General features: G+C 47.8%; 6 protein-coding genes across 6 annotated transcripts; 5 read left to right on the top strand and 1 right to left on the bottom strand.

Annotated features, from left to right (window-relative positions):
* Positions 1–160: 160 nt before the first annotated feature.
* On the top strand, positions 161–2,599 carry TERG_05387 (uncharacterized protein; the record flags this gene model as incomplete). The annotated part of the gene is made up of 1 exon (XM_047748425.1): positions 161–2,599. The coding sequence occupies one exon, from the start codon at positions 161–163 to the stop codon at positions 1,094–1,096; it is 936 nt and encodes a 311-aa protein (XP_047604407.1). The 3' UTR covers positions 1,097–2,599.
* A 2,366-nt stretch (positions 2,600–4,965) lies between these two features.
* TERG_05385 (uncharacterized protein) lies at positions 4,966–10,718 on the top strand (the record flags this gene model as incomplete). The annotated part of the gene is made up of 2 exons (XM_047748424.1): positions 4,966–10,576; positions 10,639–10,718. Exons 1-2 carry the CDS (start codon positions 7,252–7,254, stop codon positions 10,716–10,718), a joined length of 3,405 nt encoding a protein of 1,134 aa, XP_047604406.1. The 5' UTR covers positions 4,966–7,251.
* A 187-nt stretch (positions 10,719–10,905) lies between these two features.
* Positions 10,906–11,292, top strand: TERG_12275 (uncharacterized protein; the record flags this gene model as incomplete). The annotated part of the gene is made up of 1 exon (XM_047751256.1): positions 10,906–11,292. One exon carries the CDS (start codon positions 10,906–10,908, stop codon positions 11,290–11,292), a length of 387 nt encoding a protein of 128 aa, XP_047606584.1.
* A 631-nt stretch (positions 11,293–11,923) lies between these two features.
* On the bottom strand, positions 11,924–14,829 carry TERG_05384 (uncharacterized protein; the record flags this gene model as incomplete). Its single annotated transcript, XM_003234745.2, has 2 exons — positions 14,612–14,829; positions 11,924–14,551 (listed from the first exon to the last, which is right to left on the bottom strand). Exons 1-2 carry the CDS (start codon positions 14,774–14,776, stop codon positions 11,924–11,926), a joined length of 2,793 nt encoding a protein of 930 aa, XP_003234793.1. The 5' UTR covers positions 14,777–14,829.
* Positions 14,830–15,017: 188 nt separating this feature from the next.
* TERG_05383 (uncharacterized protein) lies at positions 15,018–18,859 on the top strand (the record flags this gene model as incomplete). Its single annotated transcript, XM_003234744.2, has 3 exons — positions 15,018–15,221; positions 15,289–18,101; positions 18,167–18,859. Exons 1-3 carry the CDS (start codon positions 15,158–15,160, stop codon positions 18,857–18,859), a joined length of 3,570 nt encoding a protein of 1,189 aa, XP_003234792.1. The 5' UTR covers positions 15,018–15,157.
* A 699-nt stretch (positions 18,860–19,558) lies between these two features.
* Positions 19,559–23,885, top strand: TERG_05382 (uncharacterized protein; the record flags this gene model as incomplete). Its single annotated transcript, XM_003234743.2, has 5 exons — positions 19,559–20,132; positions 20,216–20,929; positions 20,989–21,131; positions 21,185–21,778; positions 21,858–23,885. The coding sequence occupies 5 exons, from the start codon at positions 19,559–19,561 to the stop codon at positions 22,065–22,067; spliced, it is 2,235 nt and encodes a 744-aa protein (XP_003234791.1). The 3' UTR covers positions 22,068–23,885.
* Between the last annotated feature and the right edge of the window lie 27 nt (positions 23,886–23,912).

Below are 23,912 nucleotides of genomic sequence, written 5' to 3'. Positions count from 1 at the left end.
GTTTTTCTTCATCAGCGATAAACGTATAGGACTCTAATCTTTCAAGTACTGGCTACTCAACCCCTTCTAGAAACCCTTGAGGAAATTAAAACTAAGCAGCTCAGGGATATCATAATCACTGAACGGCGTCCTACCAATTTACCACCGAATCCCTCAAACCATGCGTGATCCAAACCAGATTGCTCAAAAGGAGCAAGTCAAGGAGCTAGGCGCCAAAGATCAAAAGAACTGCGTTCTTTCTGAAAATGCTATCCAAACGAATAATGAAAACCCGTCATCAAATCTATCAGTTGATGTATGCGTTGAGGCAATGGGGGGAATCAGCATAGAAGCACCACCGGCGTCGCATCAAACCTCAGACGCAGCTTCTACTCAAAATCGTGGTATCACGAATATCCCACCAGAGGAGTTACCAAACCGCTCGCCATGTCAGGCTCGACTGGCATTTCGTCGATATGTTTCAGCGCCTGCAGTTCTTCGGAATAGAATACAGGTGACACAGCATCAAGTGGAAGTGTCGAGGTCTTCATTCACACTTGCGGATATTATCTTAAAGGCAAACCGCCGATCACAAAAGCCGTTCCTGGTGAGAAAAGTACGGGCTCGGGCAGCACTGTCTACGAGGCCAATTCCTCCTGTTGTTCGTACTGGGTGGGAGACGGTTGATAAAAGCGTCATTTTAGCCGAGGTTCCTGAGATACTCGCCCAAGATAAGACCGAATGGGTGGAGGAGATGCTGCACCTACGAGGAGGATGCGGCAGCTGGATGGGAAAGAAGGGGAATATGCGTCGATTGGAGGATGATGAAGAGCTCCCACCCATGATATGGTGGCTATCCGGGGGTAAACCTGGACAATCCCTCCCTACAGGCTCTAAACTTAGATGGTGGAAAGCAAAGAGCAAAGGACAATGGCGGACAGGACACAGGAGGGAATACCTTCAAGAACTCGCTTTCGTACTGTCAGATGGGAGGCTCTGCAGAAATGAGCCGGGGCAAAGAGAGGGCGAAAAGTGTACGGAGCAGGAAAAGAGCAACGAACTGGAGCGAACCGACAATGTAACTGTGAAGAAGACAATAGCATCAGCGGAAGAATGACTTTTTTTTGGAGTGCAAGATACCTTTACATTTTTTGGACCTTGAGATGAATGTAATTACCATGTCTAATTTATTCCTAAACTGAGGGCGTTTAGTTACCTACTGAATCGAATAGTCGCCATGCTAGATCGGCTAGCTGACTATCTTGACGGGCCAAATAGTTAGTTCATTTCCATTCGTAAACCCTAGTAGATAAATAACGCTATTCCGATTTCTGGTCTCCGTTCTAAGTTTCCAGAAAACACGCTGGCGAGGATCTAAATGGTCTATTACATGACCGGGGCCTATAGAAGCATTAGTAAAACTTCTGTTCCGGCTAATCAAATCACAATTTCCTCTAGATCAATAGTGTTAGTATTAGTGCATTATAGGTTTCTGGGGATTGCTCCATATTTCCAACCTCCTCAGGCTGCAGTGCTTGGGCGGAGCAAGCTAGAAGGGCGTAAGTATAAAAGTCAAGATATTAGGCAGGGGTGGATCTGACCATCAACATTCTAATTTCGAGCAACGTAAAGTACCAAGGGTAAAGCGGAAACTACAGCTTTCGATAAGAGTTTCGCAAGTATCTTTGGGGCCTCTTTTTGTCTACGCTCTCTAAAAAATAGACGTGTAGCCTTCAAGTCTGTGTAGCATTCTATTTATGCACAAAATCAAGACCAAGGTTGCAGAACAACGTATTCAAATGCTAGGGTTCTTGTACCCAGGCCTCTTAACTAGCGTAATATAACTAGTAGCATTTGGCCTTGAGAGCGTAGTCTGATGTTTGAGCCACATGAACGAGGGCAAGCCTAGTAGCAAAGACCCAAAATGATTGATTCAATACTTCGCGAAGCCAGTACTTTCTACCTTCTCCGTAAAATTTGTCTATATAGGGCTAACAATCTTCCCCCGGCCTGATGATATTGGTGATATCAGTTATATCATCACATCATGTGCGCTGCTTTAGTTTGGTAACCTTTTTGAAGGGTGGAAAGACACTCTGTGCCTGATTGGCAGAACATATGCATCAACAACGCCAGTCTCTGCCTATCCCTGTCCAGCTGTCATGCACGACATGCGGGAGGACATCGACAATCAATTCCAATTCGTTGATGAAATTTGGGAAGATGAGTTTTGGTTTGCTCAAGGATTGAAAGTTGGGGGTTCGTTGCGGAGGACGACCGATTCAGACTTCATGGTACTCTAGGGTCGAACATTAATTGCTGTTCTACGGAGTACATGGTCACCGCGTGTTGATACGAAGACCTTGAGTGCTCTGTACATTTATCGGAAGGCTTCGAGGTGACACAATGCCAAAAGATAAGCTTGTAATCCAGAGGACTGGAAATAGAACGGGATCCAATGCGGGTGATATTCACACGTATTTTCATGTTACTTTTCCCTGACGGCCGAGTTTCTGACATGCATTCCATAGATTTTGTCTTTCGTCTGTACGCTCAACGAGCCACTGAGATGATGAGGTGGCGCCGGCCTCTCGTATTGGCGGCCTTTCTGGCTGCATATCTAGTTATCCCAACAAGCTGGGCTGCTTCTTCCGTAATAGTATTAAGGCCTCCATTATGCGTCTGGATGACCAGGGACAACCGTCCAAGACAGGCCCTTCTTGTTGGCAGAGAGTTATCGAGAAGCTGGGTTCAAACGGCTTACCATGAACCTTCCTAACCCTGCTGGCCTGGGGAGACGATTTTCCCTGCATCTTGATAGGCAGGACCATGCTTCCTGTGTGAACAAAAAAATCTGCCCAGTTTACAATGGCGAACCACGGGCTGTCCCTGATGATCTCCGTTTGGACGCCTCCTGTATGAGAGGACTGCATGTGCTGACTTGTATCGAATAGAAAGGGCACAGCTCTGAAGAATATCGAAAAAGAAAGCAGGAGTGTGATACTCGGCAGGAAGAGAAAAACAAAAAGTTCGACTGTCGAAGACGCTTTGGCCGAGGTCGCAGATGACGTAATTCCGTCCTTGCTTAGCTCCATACGCGCCGCTAGTCCACTTTGGGATGCCAACACATGACCAGTCGCATTCCTAAAGCAGACTAGCTTACCGCTTACCAATGCCGCCGCTAGTCCATAATCAGCTAAAATCGAAGTTTGCTGTAACGTCACGGCAATGTATCATGACACTACCCGATCAGTAATACGGTGAAATACCGGGAAACGAGGTTCAGATTCAACGTTGTTCCTTAATTTTTTTTTTTTTTGGTTGAATCGTTAACTAACTATCCCAATATCAAAGATCAGCGGTGTCAATGCTCGAGAGCTTGGTGATGCCACTGTTGGAGCAGATGGTTTGAACGCCTAGGCCTTGGCTGGTCGAAAGCCGAGGTTGCACTGTGAGAGCTTCTTGTCCGTGGAGGAGAGATATGGCTTTGACGACGCATTTTGAAGTACAGCTATTGGGAATTGTTGCCACGGCAGTTTACTGAGGCGTACCGATAGTTACTCCGCAGGAGTGGCCGCTTGGGTGCACTATAGCTATAGCTCTGCACTGGCTCCAAACATGGTGATAGATACTCCGTATAGTTCCACCGAATGATGATTACTCGGGAATCCAATCGGAGTACTCACGAAACCCCGATCAGCATAACTCGGCAGCATACGGAGCTAGTCAAGTCCAAACCAAAGGAGGTCCCTGGAAGTGTATCCATAGGGAAAAAAGGCTGGACATCGAGTCCTTGGTCACCTTCACTTTCTTGCTACATTAGCCGTCTCCAATTTCTCTTTCCTGGTCCTGAAATTAGGAACGCGTCTGGCTAGGAGAGTTTCACGACTCCTCAGCTTCTGGATGCTGTATCATCATCGCGATGGAAGACGGAGAATGATACCCAAGTGCATTTGGTTGTCTGGAGACAGTTTGGAGGATCCACTGCGCCCCCAGACTCCACGCGATGGAAGCTCATGTTGAATTTGTGGGGAAGAAGCCGTCAGGGGGTCATCTTAAGACTTCGGGAAGGGCTCGTGTTGGCCGCACTGCCATCAAAATCTGCCATCAAAATCCGGAGTTCAGGGCAAACCACTGGATGGTTGCGTGTGCTGAGGTTTTCTGCGCTCGTCTATTCCAGTTCTGTGGGCCTGCGAACACGAAGTAAGTATAAATAGCCCAAATTTTAGAACTCAGACATTATCTGCCCTTTCTCCGTATCAAAAAATTCCCTCTCCGTGTACTCCGTATTTGTGTGTATTTCCTGCACATGGTAGCCGCTGATTGTTCTCTGTTCTCCAACTCGTTGTGCATGTATCTTAAGGTGGAGGACAAGAGAAGAATATCATTAACTATATAAGCAAAATGTCAAGACAGCGGATGTAACTTCCCAGGATGTACCGGATAAATGGGGTTGCGTTGATCCAACTTCTTTGATATTCGGGCAGGCAGGTGGGCAATTGGAAACAGCTGAAGACTAGGACGTGATTTTCTCTTCCATCAAGAGGTCTGGCATCAAGACTGCATGAAATGAACTGTCTGTGGAACGGAACACGACTTCCATGCCGCTTCCGCCCAGATGGAAACCCTGATGCCTTGTGCCGAGCGACTTGAATGAAGAGACCGAAGTCTAGGTCCATGAAGCAACGCAGCGCGGTCTGGGATGGTTAAATGGTTATATCTCTCTTCCTTATCATCGGAGCGAGCGGCGATCTACACTACTATGTCCAACATTGAACTATCTCTCTACACGGGCTTGCAGCGGGCCACCAGACTTCTCTTTGGTTCCTCGCAGGATCGCCTCGGAACCCCGAAGGCTGAACTTGCATGCTGCAGCTTCGACATGAGTTAGAAATATGCAAGCCAGGACGCTCGATCCCCCCCCCCCCCCCCCCCCCGGCTTGAGCGGATAGATCAACAGAGCCCGTCTTGCATCGCTGCTCCCGCTGAATATCCCTCCGTCTGCCGTCTGCAACATATTTTCTTCTCTCGCCAGTTTCTCTCTCTCTACAGAATTCTATGGCAACATCTCGCTCCCATGGCATGTAATGTGGCTGTGACCTTGTCGTCGAGAGCGGAGTCATTATTACCGCCCGTTACACCTGCAGCACTGCGTACCCTGATCTGTATTGTGTGTACAGAGTACTGCGACAGCTCGATGTGCTACATCTAAATTTCGGTAGTATGGTAGAGTCTCGACAACAATACCCCATAGACATGTAACCATATGACTCTCTTACTCTCCATCGTCTGCTTCTCTCTCCCTTAATAGACTGTAGATTCTCTCCATCCGCCTCCTGATACCCCGGCAGGGGAAGCTTCCAGGAACAGTATGCTTATATAAGTAAAGTAAACCCAACTCATGTATCGATGTAATGTAACCGTGCGTAAAAGTACACAAACCAATACACGCTGTTCCGCATTGAGTAACTCGGACGACATCACCTTGACGACATCGTTCGAAATCGCTGAGCAACACACTCGATCATGGAAACTTGATATATCCTCCATAATAGCGGTTAAAAGTCACTGTGGGATGCCCGGCTGTCATGGATCTCGTGGATTGACAACAGCAGCTTGGTTTGGCGGCGTAATCTAACAGACCAGGCTAAGGAAATACTAGTACGAGCAACCCCAGTCTTGGTGTGGAACGACGCTAACATGATACAGGGGAACCGCTGGAGAAAGTATACCGTCGTCCCATGTAAGACGATGCGAGCGCCGCCACCAATAATAATATACTTAAGCCTCAAGGCCGAATACCAGCACAGCCAGAACGAAGGACAAGGTCTGCAGCAGAGCAGAGCGGCAGAGTTGTAGCAGCAGCATCATCATCATCTGAGTGTCAGCAAAGAGCAGTAGCAGACACGGAAGCCAAAGAGAAGAAATAGCACGAACAATAGGACGACAATAGGACGCTGATCCAGCATTGTTGGACGCCCTGCTTTCGACCTCAGCCGAAGGGCATATCGCAATTACACTCACTGCTACTCGCTTTCCCCCCTCTCCTTTCTTCTGCTTTACGCTGACATCTCATACATTTCATCTCCTGCGTTGGCATCGCTGAAACACAACACGCTGTGTGCAGTATCTCTCTCACCTCTCGCGGGCAATTGGAACGATTCATACCAGACGTTGGCAGTGCTCCTGCTTACTGCTCTTGCCGCCCGCGCCTTCTCGCAAGGATTCCTTTTTGACCCGTCCTCTCGTCCACCAGATACAAGTCAAACACACCTTCAACACATACGACCATATCTCGCACACCGCACAATCTCTCCGCTAGCGAATGATCATCCTTACAACGCATGCGATCCATCCATAGCTTGCATCCGCCGCAGCGACTCTGATAGCCATCCTTACCGCTGTTTTTACAAGACATAATACTTCGATATCAATTCCCGCCTAGGCGCCGGTATCAGCCTTGCTGGTCTAGCTTGTACATCGAAGCTGAGCGTCTACACCACCCACCATATGACACATAACAACAGTCCTTGATTAGCTTCTGCTGGGTTAAACGGGCGACGTGCTCTCCGCTTTCCTTGAGATACTAGGCGGAGGTCTAGGAGAAGAGTTCTCGGCCTGGTGTGGCTATACCCAGTCGTTGTTTGAGACTCTCAGGCTCTTCGGCATTCTACTGGCTGCTATATCTACTTGTGTGAGTTGTGTCTTGTCTCTAATTACAACGACCCCAATTCTACGTATATGCAATCTCATTCACCTTTGTCTTGGTGGATCTGTGTTTTTGGACATCTTTGCGGCACCCCTTTCTATTCTTCATGTTGCTATTGCTATCACTTCGCTTTTGCGCCAATGCCTAGGTTTAATACGGCTGACTTCTTCACTTTCATCTTATGTGATGTTACAGACATCCCTGTGTGACCCGTCAAAGTCCCTGTTTCGCTTAACTACACGTCAATAGCCTTTCCTACATGTCAACCGTCCCGTATCTACCGTCAACTCGGTATTATATCCAACTCCCTAATTTCAACCCAGCATTCCTAACCTAAGCCACCTCTCTGCCTTCACCCATTCCAATATTATTGCCGAGAACGATTAAGATTAAGATTAAATTCGCACGATATCCAAATTTAATATGATGGCCGATCAGATTGCTCTTAATAACGAGCCAAGTCAGGACCTGACGGCGATTAATGAAGTTATGCAGAATGGTCCTGGTAAGGGTTACATTGCGGCATCCCATCGTTTGTTGCTTTTGCCCGAACGGTGCTTATCATGATTGCAGTATCCCATCCAGCCGATCAGATCTCTGTTCATAAGAACCAACAGAAAGGGCCCAACCCAGATGTGCCTCCTCCGAAAACAGATAAACCTCGTCCGCATGTATGTGTGACCTGTACGAGGTCCTTTGCGCGCCTGGAGCATTTGAAGCGTCATGAACGATCTCACACAAAGGAGAAGCCCTTTGAATGTCCAGATTGCACAAGATGCTTTGCCCGAAGAGATCTACTTTTAAGGCATCAGCAAAAACTTCATATGGCTACCACGCCTGCATCACGCCCAAGAAATGTTAGAAGGGAAAGTATGAGTAGCTCAACACGAGTGCGGAAAAACTCAATAGCTGGAGGTTCCAATACTATGAGGCCTAGGGCTAACACCATCAGTCACGTCGAAGGAGCAGCTGTGGGAATGTTTGCATCTACAAACCCTGCCTCCAGACCTGCCCAACCAGGCCATACCCATCATCCCAGTCTTGGAGGCCTCCCAAATCTTCCGAATTTCGACTATCGCTCAAGTATCAGCTCTTTGAACGGGCTATCAAAACTGGATACCGCAGCTCTCACTAATGAATATCCTGATGCCCTTCGCACTGCACCAGTTTTTGGGAGCTTCGATGTCCCTTTTGGCATGGGTGACGCAATGATGGGCCAGGGAAGTACAATTAACCCTGCACAGCTGCATTTTACAGGCTCACCTCATGGTTTTGCCGATTCCCCTGCGTCCCCCTTTTCACATAACTTTACAAATATGACGGCCACACAGAGTACACTTGAAGATGACCTTAAATTCGAATGGCTGAATGGCCTCGATAACACCGTGGCATTCGCACCCAACGACTCCGCAATTGATGGCTCATCGCCATCTGCCATGAGTACAGGAAGTCAAAGTGGGCTCAGTGAAGCAATCCTCGATGCCGCCAACCAAGCTGCCACAACATCCGCTGGTAGCACAACCTGGCCCGCCACACTACAATCCCAAGCTCAAAGCCAATCACAACAATACGTTTTGGATTTCGCCAGTCTTACATTTCCTGAGTTTGCTGCACCTCCCGATACTGTGTCCCCTAAGTCTCTTCTCTCACATGGACATACTTCTAATCATTCTTTCTCGACATCTACTTCTCTGGCGTCAATAAATGGACCCGTGCTTTCGGGAGCCCCTACCAGTACGTTCCATATTTCATCCATGGGTGGAACAAATGGCCTTCAGTCCTTTGGATCTGGCTATAATCAAACTTCTCAACCAGCCTACTTGAGTTCTATCACTGATTCAACGCGACAGGCTTTGATGGGGACTTTACAGCAGCCTTCGGGTTTCAATAACCGCCGATTCTCGCAACACTCCCTTAGTGCCTCACCTATGAGCCCTTCAAGCCCCGGAAGCATGCTAGGAAACTCCCAACATGTCTGCAATCTACCCAGTACATACGATCTCCAGCGATATGTCTCTGCTTATGTTACCTATTTTCATCCACATTTACCGTTCCTCCACATTTCAACCTTGGATTTCACTGCTCTTGAATATTCAGGGAAACCTCGATCTTCTGGTACTTCTGGAAATATTGCACTCGGGGGTGGATGCCTTATCCTCTCCATGGCCGCGATTGGTGCCCTCTATGAGTACGATTCGGCCCCATCAAAGGAGCTTTTCGAGTCTGCCAAGAAGATGATTCAGCTCTATCTTGAGGAGAGACGGAGAGCTGATATGTCCGCTGCTATCAACCGCTCTAACTACAACCGTGACAATTCTCTTCATAATACTCCACTTTGGCTTGTGCAAGCGATGTTACTTAATGTTATTTACGGTCATAACTGCGATGACAAGACAGCAGTTGATATTGCTAGCACTCATTGCGCGGCCCTTATTAGTCTAGCCCGAGCTGCTGAATTGACCCAGTACCATCCGCCTGAATCTCTGCCTGCTGACCAACTTGGGTACAATCCCTCCTCTAGCGATTTGTCAGATCCCAATATGGAGACATGGATGGGACAACACACAGAGGTCCCGAATGAGAGGAAAGAATGGCTGAAGTGGAAAATTGTTGAGGAAAGAAAGAGAACGCTTTATGCCATTTTCACTCTTTCTAGCTTGTTGGTTTCTACATACAATCACTCTCCTGCTCTTACGAATTCTGAAATCCGTCTTACCTTGCCTTGTGAAGAACAACTTTGGGCAGCTGAATCTCCTGAGGCTTGGAAGGCCATGCGAGGTGCTGAGAATACATTGATTGAATTCTCCACGGCCCTTAAGTCACTTCTTGCTGCGGGCCAGACTCCATCCCAAAACCAATACGGGCCAGCCATCCAAGCAGACGGATCTGTCTCTAGCGAATTGCGGCCAAGTACCTTCGGATGCTTGGTATTAATCCATGCTTTGCATAACTATGTCTGGGAAACACGACAGCTACATTTGGGCAAACAATGGTCGAATCAAGAGACCGAAGCAATGCATGTACAAATCGAACCTGCAATCAGAGCTTGGCAACGAGCTTGGAGCAGTAACCCTACGCACAGTTTAGAACGACCAAACCCATTTGGCGCCGGCCCGTTATCTGCGGACAGCATACCACTATTGGATCTGGCTTATGTTCGATTATACGTAAACCTTGGCCGGTCGAAAGAAGCCTTTTGGCAGCGAGATTGGAGCAATATGGCGGATGAGCTTACTAAAGCGGTCCAATCCGTGTCGCTTTCTAACAGTAACCCCGAGTCAGAATTCTCACTGCCGGCCAATGATGACGCGATCTCAGCTCAAATGTTAGAATCCCTTGCCGACTACGGAGTTGCAGACCTCACAATATCAGGCTCTTCAAATGATGATCTCTCCTTACTTGTTACTGGCGGACAAAACAGCATGCAAACGTCCAGAAGCGAGCGCCTTCTTCGCAAGGCTGCCTTCTATGCCGCCGATTCCATTTCGATGTCGAATGAATGGGGAAATACCTTTGCTGAGTTCACCTCCCGTGACCTACCAATCCAAAATGCTATATGTTTATTCGATTCTGCACAAGCATTAGCGGAATGGGCCACCGCAGTTCAAGAGCGTATTGGACCATTCCTTGGAATTCTAGGCCAAGATCATGTTGATTTCAACGAGGTTCCAGCGACAGTTTTGCTAGAAGAGGAGGATCGCAATCTGATGCGGAAAATCCAGGATATCTTGAACAATGTCGAGAATAAAATGAAAAATATGATATCTCACCTTGGCACAACAGGACCAGAGTCATGGAATCATCTGCCTAGTTTGGTTGATGGCGGTTATGGCACGAAAATTGTTCTCTCGGCTGCCTTTTTGCTAAACAAGGCGGGTGTCTGGCCAGGTAAGCAGATTTTTATAACCTTGCTTTTAATTACTGGAACCCGCTAACATATTTATCCGTAGTTATTAAACTGATGTCGAATGCACTAGAAGCTCAAGGGCAGAAGATGAAATTGAGGGCTCTGAATTCCTGTTCGGGATAGGCATTGGAATTCTTGTCTTCTATAACATGTCTTTGCGAGATGATACCAATTGGTCGTTTCACTATCAAATGTTAACCGCATTGGCCTCAATACGTCAAAATAGTCCGGCACACTTTCATAGGTGAAGTATTTAGTGGTGAACGTATACCACGATTCTCATCACTGGCGAGCGATCTAACCAAATATCATGACGGTCTTGACAATTTCACAAACGTTTTCATGGCTCCGGTGGTATATCACGGACAGCGTCTGCCTGAAACAGAAAATGCTCAGCGCAACGGATCCTCTTCAACAACAACAACAACAGAGAAGAAAAGACAAAAGACAAAATGATAAAGAAACGGTTCGGTTCAATCATTCCCTCTCCTTCGTTTGTTCTCCGATGATGTATAGACCTTTTCAACCTCCATCGCTATTGATTGATCAGCTTTCACTTGAGTTTACATACCTACTGGAACTATACAATGACTGGCTGTGGTTTTGTTTTCAAAATACGTCTGACGTGCCCTTCACGATTCATGTTCAGGAATTTCTCGGTGTTCACTTGTTTCAGAGACTATACCTTTTTCTATGATCTTATCGCCTATTCCATGTTACGGCTGACCTCTCGAGAATATGGGCTGGCGTTTGGGTTCGGTTGCATTCGTTGTTTTGCTGGAGTTGAATGCGTGCTTGACCACCATTTGATCAATTTGCTTGATATATTACCTTGTTATTGGCATGAGATTCTGTGCTGAGTGAAACATATATTTTTAATGCGTGCCCGGCATTTTTACATTTGCTTAAAATCCAGTTTGATTTCGTATATTTATGTCGATTTCCGTGCCTTTTGCCTTGTTCGAGAGATTCACATATCTTTCATTATTGTTACCTACTATGTACATTGTTCCATGTATATGATTCCTGGTCGCCATTCTGAATTATCTACTTACTACTCCCGAGAATAATTTTGTTCGCCTTCAATGAGTTTGATCAGGCAAGAAGGCAACGAGCGATTGGAATAAACATGTGGTAAAACGCTACAGTGGGCTTCATGCCTCAATATTTCTGTCCTTAAGTTGACAGTTCAAGTTTCTACCAAATCCTCTGCTTCTTACCCACCCGATGAAACGGCTGGCTACTGAGGTATTAATGTGGCAATTTGATAAAACAATGCTGATTATATACTGTATGCAGTCGTGGATTGATCAATCTGTCTAGAACGGCTAGATAACAATCCTCTCAAAAGAGTACTTTCCAACAGCCTTGTGCTTATTGTGAGCAATCTCTCTTCCACTTCTGGATCGGATCTCGCCAGTGGATTTATATACTTTCTTTTTGGACAGCTCATCGTTGTTAACCCCAGACTGAGGGTCACTTATTTTGAGAGAGAGTGGCAACATCTTCGAATCACCTCCTTCCAACGCAGCTGAATCCTCAGGGACGTCGTAAACTAGGATACGAGCTCCGTGATGGTACTCTTTTCGCTTGAGTTTTGCATTATGCGTCTTCGATGGTGTGCCATTAGCAATGGCACGTTGAGATTTGGATGCGGCAGCCGAGTGCTGGACAGAGGTTTCACAGCACCGTATAAATTCTCGTAGTATCCCTTTCAAATAGGTAGCTTCGTCAATAGCAGTAAGAGTGGCTGCAATTTCACTCTTCATATCTGCAATAAGGGATGCTTCGCTTCCTGCAGTGCCCGCAAATCCAGCTGCTGATATCCATCCACTTGGCCCAATAGCGTCGATACAGGCAGTTAGCAAATCCACTATTACGGAGAGAGACAAAGACGGAAATTTGGAATTAGCAAAAGCGGCTGGGGGTTCTTCCGTGAAGCGGGAAGTATGGCCGCCGGTGGCAAGGGAATAGCGGAGGTGATGGATGATTGAAAGAACGTCGGTATTCGACAGCGTAGCTCGGATAGCTTTGGTAACATAGCTCAACGAATGCGAATGCAACTTGTTGAGAGCTAAGTTCAAACCTGTGATTGCATTCACAAGAATTAGGCTTGGAGTTGGTGCTTGTTTGTCATCTGTTGTGCTGTTTGTGTTGTCTGGGTGCTCGACATGGGCAGCCTCCGCAACCGACTTTTGAGAAGACTCAGAGACATTGGACTGTTCACGAGCAACCTTGAGCAGTTCACAAAGGGCATGTGCCAGTTCCGTGGCTTCTAGGTACCCAGGCCCCCCAAGCAATGTTAATAATAATTTCATAGATGGGTCGTAAGAAGTTAGAGCCTTGACTAAAGCGCCAGGTGGGATTTTGGATAGACTGTGAGGGCCATCAGAATACCGCAAAGCATTTTCGATATTAGCGACATTTAATTGCTTTGAATTGACAAGCCACTTAAACGTCATCGGGGGTATCAGCAATACGATAAGTTTGACTGCTGCTGGGTCGTTGGTCGCCCTGTCAGCGATTGCCTTGAGTTTAAACATTCTCGCTAGAATGAATTTTATCTTTTCTGGGTCAATGAACGCGCCATCTGGTGGAAAGCTTTCGCCTCTATCTTTGGAAGATTCTGACTTGCCCCAAAGTTTTGCCTTAACAACAGCATCAAACGTAGATCGATTTGTCACGGAAGCAAGCTCCTTCTTCAACTCATTCAACTGATCGGTCAGCCGTTCTTCTGAAATGGCATTTTCCAAAGCTCGCCCTTTGATTGCCAACGTCTTCTTCTCACTAGTTTCTGATATAATTCCTTTTCCTATCGAATCAATCAAAAGACTTCTTCTCGGCCGTTTTCTAGACACATGTCGTTCATTGTGTATAGAGGCGAGATCAAAGCTGCAGAGGCTGCTGCCATATGCTGCGACCGAGACATCAAGTTTAGAAAAGTGGGATATAAATTCCAGAGAATTAGTAGCATCCTGCTTCTTACTTGATGTGGACTTGAAAACTTCGGCCAATGGAAGCGATGCCTGGAGTGATTGATAATGCGTATCATAGACAGAGAGCGTAGATTTACCTCCGGCAATGATAGAGTGGGAGGATATGCGCATGATAGAGGAAAAAGACTCGTCCTCTATTACGACACACGATGACACCCTGGGAGAAAATTGGGTAATATCGAAGCTTATGAATCCGGATTTGGATGATAGAGACAATTCGCCGGGAACAAAGTTAGCACTCCAGTGGTAGTTATGAGCGGTCAATAAATCTTGGCTTGGGTGCACTGGTAGGTTCATTGTCATTAGATGCTTCAGAGGTTCGGGGGCTTGGGGTTGAAAAATGCTAGTATGAGTCTGGGCAGAAATCGAATAGAATATAACCTGTACATCGTTGAGTTGGAACACCCTAGAAGTGGTATGCGCTACCAAAACTAGGATAGTGGAATTGCTAGGATCTGTTCCAAATCCATCACCCAGTACAGACGCTACTATATCCTCACGCTTGCGGAAAAGGAATTTGCGTGCGTCTTCGAAGCCCACGGTGAAACAAGCTGCAAGCTCACGGGAAGACCACGTGCTTTCCGAACGAATGGTCCATCTTTCTTTCTTTAAATCGGAAGAAAGCCTTCTTATCCGGCCGTCCTGATGTGCAACAATGACATCAAAGGCATCATAGTCCTCCTTAGATGGACTGTCCGTAGGGATAGTGCCCACAAAGATAGGTCTGCTGGCAGTGTCTTTGATGGGGAAAGAGGCGGTAGATATAATTGGCGTGCTTTTGCCAGAAACCATCTCATCCACAAAGCATTTGATTTCCTTTCCTGAAGTTTCTACTGCACAGTATGTCTGTCTCTTGACCCCCGAGTTCCCTGGAAGCTTCTGTCGTATGGAGCATGGTGGACATGAGTGTGAGGCCTGGGGAGGAATTGCATAGGAAGCCACCAATTTCGGGAATTGAGCCTAAAAGACTGTGAGCTTTCGATATCGCAGCTTTGGGCTTAACACACGAAACCAACTCACATTGTATATATTGACTCCCTCGCCATCGATGGCAGCTGTAATTTCATGCCGCTTGCGCTTCTTCAGACCCTGGATGCCATATACATCTCCGAATTGGATTTTTCCACCGGCATTGGCCAGCGGTCGCGGGAGCTGAGCTAATAGAGACGGTGCCGGTAGAGACATGACCACTTATACCCACTGCCCACAGGTTAATATCGGGCTTGTCAAGTGTTTCTGTCAACGCCTTGCAACCTCACAATCTTTCTCTTTTTCTTTTCGCCATTTTTTCTTCTTTTTGCGATCCAAATGGAAATTTTTGAGTTTGGGCGGCGGCAGGATAAATATTAATCCGACCGAGCCTCATTAAGCGTCGACGCGCGCGTTAAAGAAGAACGCGACGGGAGGCGAAAGCGTGACGACAGGAGGTTGATGAGCTCCAGGTTGAACAGTATATCCATCGGCAAAGTGAAGCAACAGTGATGATGCAGAAGACCAGGTAGTCATTGGGCTTGGCCTGCTCTCTATGTGGATTACTGCTTTCCATATAGCTTGGTGGATGTGTCGATGACGCTCAATATGGTACGAAGGGCGGTTGAGCAACAAACGCTTCTTCCGTTCTTCAGTAAAAGTACAGCATCCTCGGGGATAGTTGGTTTGCGTGTATTTGGCTGACATTGTTTTTTTTTTTTTTTTAGATGAGAGCATCACTCCACCCATCCAGCCAGAACCTCTCCGACCACAATCCAGCCAGCATGGAGGCAACCAAGCTATAGATACAAGCGAGGGAGAGGGGCATCAACCTCCTGGACATGTATCCGAGAATACATCTTTGGTAAATCCATATGGAAATATGTCGTCCGATGGGGATACTTCTACTCAAGCTGTATCCCAGCTTCCTGAGATAAATGATTTGAATGACGCTGAGGAGGCGGCAGGCCATCGGAGGAAGCGATGCAAGATAGCAGAGCATTGTCCTGTTAACATGAGCCCGGTGGTTTCTTCAAATGCTTTTCCAAATATGCAATCGCCAGCTCTCTCCATTGCATCGCCGACGGATACCCTCTCTAATGTGCAGGTGACACATGACTGCGAATCGAGCACTTCGACTGGCTTGAAATTGAAAAACCGAACCCAGGCTGCGCCAGGTAAGAAGAAAGAGAGAGGGAGGAAATTGTTGCATTTGCAATTAAACCCGACGTTACTCAGCGCTTTCCCACCAGGTGAAAGCGCTGAGCACAGCCAAACTCGCCAAAATACAAGAAAGAAGTCCTCTCGCCTCAACACTGTTGCAAAATTCATCAACAGAGTTAAAATTGCAAAGATTGCATATAATCCGAATGACCAGTCAAAACTAAATGTTGGGCAACTTATTGATGAAATCATGAATGGCCGCACCACATATTCGGAGTTAAAACGGCAAGCCTCGCAACCAAAGAGCGAAATCCGTACAAGATCATCTTCTACGGGTCCACCTAAACCTACTCATCCTTTCTTCCTGTCAAAGGGCCAACAGAAAGCCTCCAATCAACCCCTTCAGCAGTTAAATACCCAGAAACCCAATTCTTTAAACAACTGTACACTTCCACAAGCTTCAACTTATCCAAAACCCGAAAGTTCCGCATCGATCCCACGGATCTTCCCTCCTCTCTCCTTTCCCTCTGTAAGCCAAAAGCAGAAGGTCCATGGGAATAGGGAGCCTCTTGATCCAATCTGGCCACCTCAGGACATGGTGCACAACCGTGGCCCCATTGAGCCTATATGCGCTGCAACTAATACAATGTTTGAAAAGCGAAAAGCAAAGCAATCGACTATTTCAGTGTCTGATGCCGAAAGTATCCTCACAACCATCTCCTTATCCCTCACAGAGTCAAACTTCAGTACTTCCAAACGACGACGATCAAAAGCTCTACGGCGCCCAAAGAGGCACGTTCTTAAGTGCAGCGAGTTTAAAAGAGCCGTTATTGAGAAACTTGCAGTATGCAACCTTGAGCCAGGGGGACCGAGTCAGCGGGATACTTTACCTCAAACTGCACATCCGGCCCTTGTAAAACTTGCATCATCCTTGGGTACTGCCACAAGCTCATTTGACAGGGGTGAATATGACGATACCTCATGGCCTCAAAAATACGCCCCCAAAACGGCTGCCGAAGTTCTTTTGCCAGGCTCCGAGACATCTATCTTGCGAAGTTGGCTACAACACCACCAAGTATCAGCGGTCGATACAGGGTTATGCACAAGCAGCCCACGACAAATACCTGAGAATAAGGCAGCACGGAAAAGGAAGCGGAAAAAGCCTAAAGACTTAGACGGTTTTATTGTTTCGAGTGAAGATGAGGATACTATCATGAGCGAACTTCAGAATTCGGAGGACGAGTTGGCGGGAGGAGTTACGATCCCCGCAAAAAGATCAATGGTTAGATCTAACGATCTTGGAACTGCTTCGGTCAAACGACCGATGGCAAATACGATACTCCTCAGCGGACCACCAGGGTGTGGGAAAACGGCGGCTGTCTACGCTGTAGCTGGAGAATTGGGATTTGAGGTGTTTGAAATCAATGCCGGGACACGAAGGGGAGCGCGGGACATAATCGAGAGAGTCGGTGATATGACCCAAAATCATCTTGTTCAACTCCTGGCCAAGACAGATAGTGAATCGGAACACGTTAGCTCAGGGGCTGTTGGTAATGAAAAAGGTCCCAAACAAAGCACAATGGCAAGCTTCTTTGCAAAGAAAAACACTCCAAAGCCCACCGATGCTAATTCGATGAAAAAACCGTCCAAAGCGGAAAGTAGGGAAATGCCAAAGCCCCATATAAATCAAAAGCAGTCTTTGATATTGCTTGAAGAAGTTGATATCCTGTTCAATGAAGATAAACAATTTTGGACTGGGGTGCTTGCACTGATCGGTCAATCAAAAAGGCCGATTGTCATGACGTGCACGGATGAAGATCTTCTTCCACTAGATAACATGGCTCTTCATGCTATTTTACGGCTTCAACCACCGCCCAGTGATCTCGCAGTGGATTATATACTATTGCTCTGCGCAAACGAGGGCCATCTACTAGACCGCAAAGCTGTATCAGACCTGTATCTTGCTTTAGGGAGAGACCTTCGAGCAACTATCATGCGGCTGAGCTTTTGGTGCCAAATGGGAGTAGGTAGTCGAAAATCAGGGCTTGACTGGATAGTGGCTGCGGAAGCCTTGGATTTACAGGATTCTAGTGACTTGTATAGGACGATAAGTTCTGATACCTATATAGAAGGCATGGGATGGTATAGCGCAGACACTGTCGTTGGCGAGCAAGATCACCTAGAGCTCCGACAGCAGCTGCTAACTGAAGGCATCGAGCAATGGGATATTGGGTTGATGGATTGGCTCGAAATTGGGAATGGTCGAATTAGCGGCGGATGCTTTGGACCACTCGACAGCTTGGAGCAAATGGGTTTAGCAGCCGATGTCAGGAGCTGCTTAGATATAATTTGTGAGGAAGGATATCATGGGATCAAGGTGGGTTTATCATTGAATACGTCACAGAATGCGATGCTTATATCATACTGACGATAAATATTCAGCGCCCACTCGATCCGTCCATGCCACCAATTCCCGAGAAGCATAGGCTAGATTACATCGAGGGATACCAGCTGCTTCAGTCAGATCACCGCACGGAGTTCAACCAGATCTCTGCAAAGATAGGTGCAACTCTGAGCACACTTGCGGAGAATTTCCTCGGTCCTGCTGAGATATGCATAGGAGAACAGGATGATGTGATAGAACACGTTCTTGAACGAGAAGTTCCCCGGAGACCGAAACAGCTTCACAAGACTGCGTTCCAAGATGCCTTCCAAGCCATCATTGACCCACCAGATTACACTACACCAGTCTCCAATACCCGACCTCTTTCATTTGAACATAGCACGTCTGTCATTGCTGAGGATGTCGCGCCGTATATCCGCCATATTATTCTCTTTGAAATGTACCTTGAACAATACCAGCAGAGACTCGGCGGCCTTTCCCCGCAGAACGGACCACCAGGCAAGCGTGCGAGGACGACACGAGCAAGCAGAGCAGCCGTTGAAGGAGTTGACAAGGCCAGCATCAGGCGTGATCGGTGGTTCCCCGGCCGAATCATCCCTGAGCAGATCATCGCCACCGGGGGCAAAGGCTGGGACAGTATCCTACAATACCCTCAAACTGACGATCTAGAGATACGGGCAGTGTTCGCTCAGGCCGGACAGCCACTTTGGCCTGCGCCAGCTATTCCTTGAGAAGATGGAGTATAAGAGGCTGCAAGATTTGAGCTGTAACTATCTACGACATTGTATATTGACGGATCTAGAAATATGAATGAGACCAAACAATAACTTCTAAGTAACATAATACTTCATCCCCTGTATAGTAACGAAGACAGCGCCCTTAGCTTCGATGTTCTAGCATAACGACAGTTGCCATCAGGCTTCAGCTGGCGGATACTAGCCAGCTAGTCAGTTATCAAATCACATGCAGAGTTGACTAGTTAACCAGTCAGTCAGTCCAACAGCGAAAGCTTCCTGGTCGTAACCAAAATCCCAACCTCGTCAACACCGACAACGCCGGCAAACTGTCCGTCTTCTGCTTGCCCACAGCTTGACGGCTGCAAGGTAACACACGCCGATTCTACCGCCTGCCCTGCGTGTCTGTGAGCGTCTTCAGGCCGAATATCTTCGGACCCATTCGCGCGAGGAGCCTCAGTGGCGGCGTTCATAAGCTACTTAAGCTTGATCCTAGCTAACTACCTACCCGCTGCATCATCAACCTGCATCTCAAAAGCATCCTTCTCTGTTGCCGCCGGAAGGAAGATCTTCATACGGAGTATTCCTTAGCTAGTTACCGTCCGACAGCCGGAAACCCTTGAAGCTTTGCGCTTTGAGTCCCCTGTAAATACCAGCTACCGTTGACCGTACGCGACCGCCCTTCGCAGCCTTCCAATGTCGCTCTTCGGCTCCTCTCCCGAGGACTCTCCGCTGGCCAGCAAGGCAGCGCAACCGTCATCATCTTCATTGCGGGTGAAATCAAGCCTGTTTGCGGACGATCCCTCCTCGCTGTTTGGAGCAGACGAGGGCTTCTCGTCCCACAGCAACAGCAATAAGAATAACAGCAATAGCAACTCCAGAGGCGTGGCTGACAACGAGCACAACAACGACAACGGATATTCATCACCCTGGGATATGCCTACACCAAGGAAATCCGGCTCGAGACAGCAGATTGTTAAGACCCTTCTACCTTCGACTGAAGTCCCGGAGAGCTACGTAGATGCGTTTGACGCGCTGGCTGGTGCTGGGGGAGGTGCTGGCGGGGTCATCAGCATTGAAAGCGTGAAAAGTCTTCTCGGAAGCACGCATTTGAGCTCTTCGGAGCAGACGGGGATCCTTAATTTGGTGACGAAATATGGATCTCAGCAGAGCCTGGAGAGGAGTGAGTTTAATGTTCTTCTGGCGCTTGTAGGGCTGGCGCAGGAGGGTGAAGATGTTACTTTGGACAGCGTCGACGAGCGCAGGAAGAGTAAGTTGAAATTCTCCATCCATATCCCGCTGTTATTTTTCAAGGACTTCACTAATATATATTATATTTTGATACTGGTTTAGGACTGCCGGAACCTAATATTCCTTATATCACTCGTATACAGACGGGAAATGCGGAAAACGGAACGGCTACTCAGCAAACCGCGGAAGAACACACTGATCAGATCCAACAAACACGCCATAGACTACGACAGGATTCATTTGGCCCAGAAGTAGACCCGTGGGGAAGCCCAGTAAACCGTCAGCCGGCCCACCGCCCCAACCAAGGTGCAACGAATGGGTTTTCTTCTACTCACGAAGCTCATGAACCAGAGGCAATGCCAAAGCCCAATACCCAGATTGAACCTCAAAACTTTGCAAGCACAAGATCGAACGGGTCCACCGGTGCGCCCGCGAGCGTTGGGTCTGGATGGGGAGGTGGTGGATTTGGGAACCCTTCGTCTGCAAGCGGATTTGGAAATTATGATCAGGGCGCGTTGGGTGCTGGGTTTGGCCAACCTGATAGCGGACAAGCCAACTCCAGCCGTAATGACCTATCCAGATCACTGGGCGGTGGCCAAGTAAGCAACTCGGGGATGGAGGATGTTATCACCATCCAAATGCTTCCTGAGAAGGAAGGCATGTTCCTCTTCCAGCACCGCAACTACGAAGTCAAATCCGCGCGCAAGGCTACCTCCGTGATCCGAAGGTATAGTGACTTTGTCTGGCTGGTGGACTGCCTTCAGAAGAAGTTCCCCTTCCGGCAGATCCCGTTACTCCCTCCCAAGAGGGTTGCAGGTACGTTGAACAGGTGGAAAGCTTACCTTAAAAATGCTCACATATACTTTTTTCTAAAGTCAATGGCACTCACCTATCAGCGGATTCGAATTCCTTCTTGGATAAACGTCGCAGAGGCCTCGTCCGCTTTGCTAATGCTCTTGTGCGTCATCCGGTATTGAACCAAGAGCAGCTGGTTGTGATGTTCTTTACTGTTCCCACTGTAAGTCTATATTCCCGATTAAATGTTCTATGCGTTAGTAACTGAGTGCCTAGGAATTGGCTGTTTGGCGTAAACAAGCCTCCATTTCCGTACAGGAGGAGTTTGCCGATAAGCCCCTTCCCCCGGATCTGGAAGATTCTCTGCCGTCTAACCTGACAGATACCTTTGATACTGTCCGTTCGGGTGTCCGCCGCTCAGCTGACATCTACATTAACCTATGCCTCCTGATGGACCGGCTTGTAAAACGCCACCAAGGCCTAGCCGCAGAGCAGTTCCGAGTTTCGAGGGCACTCCACGCCCTGACCGAGAGCACGATGGACACATATGCTGCGGACACGGGTGATGTTCCCCTGTTGAACAATGGCATCAATGCGACTGCCAATCACTTGCAAACAAGTCAAGGCCTGTTAGAAGACGAAGCAAGGGCTTGGGACCAGGGAGTCCTCGAGGACTTAAAGGCCCAGCGCGACTGTCTTGTCGCTATGCGAGACGTGTTCGATCGGAGAGATCGCTTTGCAAAGGATAACATCCCCCAACTCGAACGCCGGATTGAGAACAACGAGAAGAAGCTTCAGGCCATCCGCGCCAAACCCGAGGAGGCGGTTAAACCTGGGGAAGCGAAGAAGGTTGAAGACGCCATCATCAAGGTATATTCCGTGCCTGTGGTTCCCCTGTACCTCTGTTTCGTCTGATGACTACGACTAAGAGACTAATTGTTTTGAATAGGACAAGGAGTCTATTGTCCAGCAGCATGCTCGCGGGGTCTTTATCAAGGAGTGTATCCGCGACGAGATACTAATTTTCCAACGGAGCCAGTACCGCATCAGCCTCCTGCACCAAGACTGGAGCCAGGAGAGAGTCAAATATGCAGAGCTGCAGGCTGACAACTGGCGAGCCCTGACCGACGTTGTCGAAGGCATGCCTACCTCCGATTAACAGTCGCGTTTACTCTTCGCCCCTTGACCCCTTTCCCCCGGGACACGCCATGTCTCCATCTATTACACATGTTTAGAAACCCCCTTTTCTCCCCAGCTACATTCGGAGTTAGAATAGTAGTGGCCTATGGAACCGCTGTTCCAGTGCATCAGCGATCAGTTTTGAGTAATTTCTAATCCTTTCCCTTTGTCCAAGACATGTTCCATTTGATATATACCCCTGTGCCACTCTGGATTTTGCTGAAAGAAACCTGTCAATCTGTCAGTTTATAATAATTTTCACTTGATATAACAACAAATATACTCAAATCTCACTTTCCTTTTTTTTTCTTTTTTTTTTTTTCCTTTCCCCCCCTTCATTTTGCTCATTTCTTTTTCTGATGCTGGCAGTGATGGTGCTGCGAACTGTTCGATTAATATTAAATGCTTATTGGCTAGTGGTTCATCAGAATCGGCCTGGTCGTTAATGTGCAATTTGGCTTTGTGGGTATCATCCGTAGCCGTTGGAGAAGCCTTTAGGCTTTTGTTTGCTTGACTAGATTCCCGAGCCATGATTAAACCTCGCCCAGAGCAGAGTCAAAATTCTAGATCCCTTTTAGCTTAAATAGGCTCCGTTTGAGAAAACAGGATCTCGACGGAGCTGTCGACATCCTTATCTAACGGGGAGAACCTTGGGGCAACCCTTAAAAGAGAGGTGGGAGTTGAGTATCTGGTTTGACCTCTCCGGGAACAAAACATTTTTTGAAGTGCCGAACTGGGACTGCTCCATCCCTCTCCCCGGTTTGATAGGCGGTCTCATAACTGCTACCATCCTGTCCATCCAGACTCCCTTTTGTCTGATCATGCGAATCTTAAAACACGAACCCGGATGCCTGAACTGAGCCTACTGAACCTTCCCCACGAGCTGGAAGATCCTCACCATCAGATATATGGAAGGGACAGCATGATAAGCGACTTTGGACCCAGTACGGGTGAAGATCGCGTCTGACTGGACGAAATCTCAAGCACTATTTTCATGCTCCGTGACCAACAAGGGGGGTTCAGCTTCCCGTGTCCAGTCATAGGCGAGCATCAGTTTCGCTTCCGCTCCCGCATAAACCCATCCTGAGTCACAGATCCGACATGACAGGAAGACGAACGAATGGGTGGAGCGAGGAGTCCCCCAGAGTGACGTGGTCGGGGGATAGCTACCTATCCATGTCGCCTGGCCAGCCAGGATGCTATCAGTACGGAGTGTGCAAGAGAAGGAGAAGGCCTAGGTCCTTTCCACTCTCGTTCCCTCACACTAACTACCTCACTAGCTTTTAAACTCCCGCCGTTCGCGCGTGTGGCGAGGATAGCGAAAACGGAAGGGAGCCAATGATAGCTAGCGCGAGAGACGATTCCGTGTTTGAAAGCTGAAGCTTCCTGTGGCCCTAGACGTCGCACAGCAGCCTCGCAGCCGTCAAAGCACCCTGCTTTCGTGGTAGAAATACTGCAGAGAAACACCGCTCTAAGTCTCACTGAAGGATGGGCGTACGGAATATATACGGAGAATGTAAGATGAGTGTCTGAGGAGAGATAAGCAGCGAACAGTGCTGGAGACAAGCTTTGAGGATTTTATTGGCAGCCGACAATCCCAGCAGAAGAGGAACTCCTCTCAAACGACGGTACTGTTACGTCTCAATCAATGCTTGAAATGTGGGCGATCATCCCAGGCTGTTCCCAGTCCCTTAGTGACTGTCGATTGTTGCTTGTCGTTGCTTGTTTGTTCGCTCGTCGTCTGTCGATGTCGTTCGATGTTGATGTTTTATGGTTTTTTCTTTTCTTTTCTTTTCTTTTCTTTTCTGCCGTTTTTCCTCCCGGC

Source organism: Trichophyton rubrum (assembly GCF_000151425.1).
Source record: "Trichophyton rubrum CBS 118892 genomic scaffold supercont2.5, whole genome shotgun sequence".
Taxonomy (NCBI): domain Eukaryota; kingdom Fungi; phylum Ascomycota; class Eurotiomycetes; order Onygenales; family Arthrodermataceae; genus Trichophyton; species Trichophyton rubrum.
Note: the sequence above shows the minus strand (reverse complement) of the source record. Positions and strands in the feature narration are given on the sequence as shown.